The sequence below is a fragment of the Austrofundulus limnaeus genome, unplaced genomic scaffold, assembly GCF_001266775.1.
Source record: "Austrofundulus limnaeus strain Quisiro unplaced genomic scaffold, Austrofundulus_limnaeus-1.0 Scaffold296, whole genome shotgun sequence".
In the NCBI taxonomy this organism is placed as follows: Eukaryota; Metazoa; Chordata; class Actinopteri; order Cyprinodontiformes; family Rivulidae; genus Austrofundulus; species Austrofundulus limnaeus.
Window position 1 is genome coordinate 182573 of NW_013952698.1, and position 1613 is coordinate 184185.

At 48.7% G+C, this 1613-nt stretch overlaps 1 protein-coding gene across 1 annotated transcript in view; it reads right to left on the reverse strand.

Moving 5' to 3' along the window:
• arid3b (AT-rich interactive domain 3B) overlaps nucleotides 1-1613 on the reverse strand; it is a 27298-nt gene that overhangs the window by 9264 nt on the left and 16421 nt on the right. Inside the window, exons 6-7 of the mRNA XM_014021526.1 lie at nucleotides 806-1056; nucleotides 350-703 (exon numbers count right to left, since the gene is read on the reverse strand). Of these exons, the coding sequence (XP_013876980.1) occupies nucleotides 350-703; nucleotides 806-1056 (605 nt within the window). The remainder of the gene's footprint in view (nucleotides 1-349; nucleotides 704-805; nucleotides 1057-1613) is intronic.

A 1613-nucleotide genomic window follows, 5' to 3' on the forward strand; every position in this document is an offset into this window, starting at 1 on the left:
GTTGTATATAGAGTTAGTTTTAGTTCACTTTTTGTTGTGCTCATATTTAGACGTCCTATTTTGCAAATGCTGCCCTTTTGAAATTTGGTATGCTTGTTTGTCTTTGTGTCTATGGTGTATAATGATGTGATTGTGATGCTGTATTTCTGAGTGTTTTATGTGCTGCAGAACAGGAACCTGCTGTAAAACAGCAATTATGCTTAGTCAGGCTTGATTTTTAATAATCTTTTCCTGTTAAATAAATAAATCAAATCAAATCAATCAATAATTTCTATGCAAAGAAAAATTCTTTGTAACATGTTACTGAAAGTTTGGAACCATTGCGTTTAATGGCCACATAGTGACTCACCATGGCCGTTGTTAAGTTTGAGGTTGACGGGGTTGAAGTGAGATGCCATCGCCAGCAGGTTCTGCTGAAGGGCCTGCTGCATGAAGCGCTGCTGCTCCTCCGCAAACCGCATCATCTTCCGTTCCGGACCGTCGACTGCTGCTCCTCCTGCCGCTCCTCCTGCCGCTCGATCCAACCGCTCTCTGAGATGCTCCAACGTGGCAGCCTGTGCAAGCTGCTGGTGCTGCTGCTGGGGGTGCTGCTGGGGGTGCTGATGGTGGTGCTGATGGTGGTGCTGCTGGGGGTGCTGATGGTGGTGCTGGCCAAGAGCCAGAGCCACAGGCAGCCTGGGCATTATAGGGGTGGACGGCTCATCTGATTAAAAAGAAAAAAAAAGTTTAAAGAAATAAAAGTTTCACGCCTTTTCTCAACACAAAACTGCACCGTTAAAATAAGAAGTGGTGTTTTGGGGCTCACCCGTGTGTCTTTTTAAGTTGGGACTGGCGGATGTGTTCAAGCCGTTGTGCATGATGGGGGCAGCCTGCATCGGAGGGGAGGACAGGAGGCCGTGTGGAGCGGAGCCCGGGGACGGGGAGTAGCGGTAAAGGCTGGTGGTGTAGCTGGGACGTCGACCCTCTCGGCGGTTGCTATCAATGGCCGCCTGCAGCTCACCCGGAGAGCTCAGACCTTTCTTGTCACACTCAAACGGGTACAGGTACTTCATATACCTGTAGAAGGGAAAATAACGAGCAAATTCGAAAAACAGAACAGTGGGTTTCATTTAATGGACATTTTCAAGCTATTTACGTATTTAAAGTGTAACTTACCCCCCGTGAAAAGATAACTCTGCCCCAAGGCGAAATTTGAAAAATGCATCAAAGTGGGTAGGGGAGGGGGTGTGGGTAGAGGAAGGGGGGTTAGAGAGCGGAGGTGTGGCCAGGACAGAGAACGTGACAGGCAGCTAGCATTAGCATAATTGATGCTACATGGAAAGTGACCACAGTATCGCAGATAGTTACATCTCTGAACGTCTGAGGTGGAGGATTTTCACCCCACACCAGCCTCGGACAGAGGAGGAGGAGCGCTCCGACAGCCTGACAGAAAAAAATAAAAGCATATAGCTGCAGCTCACAAGATCGCTAGTTTAAATCAGGAATAAAAGTACACCCGCGGGGGTGGGGGGGGTGGGGGTGTCAGCTGCGGACATGAAAGCGCCTGCTGCGAAGCAGGAGGACAGGAGAGAGGAAAAAGTAACTTATTTCTAGTGGCAGAACAGGTTGGAAGA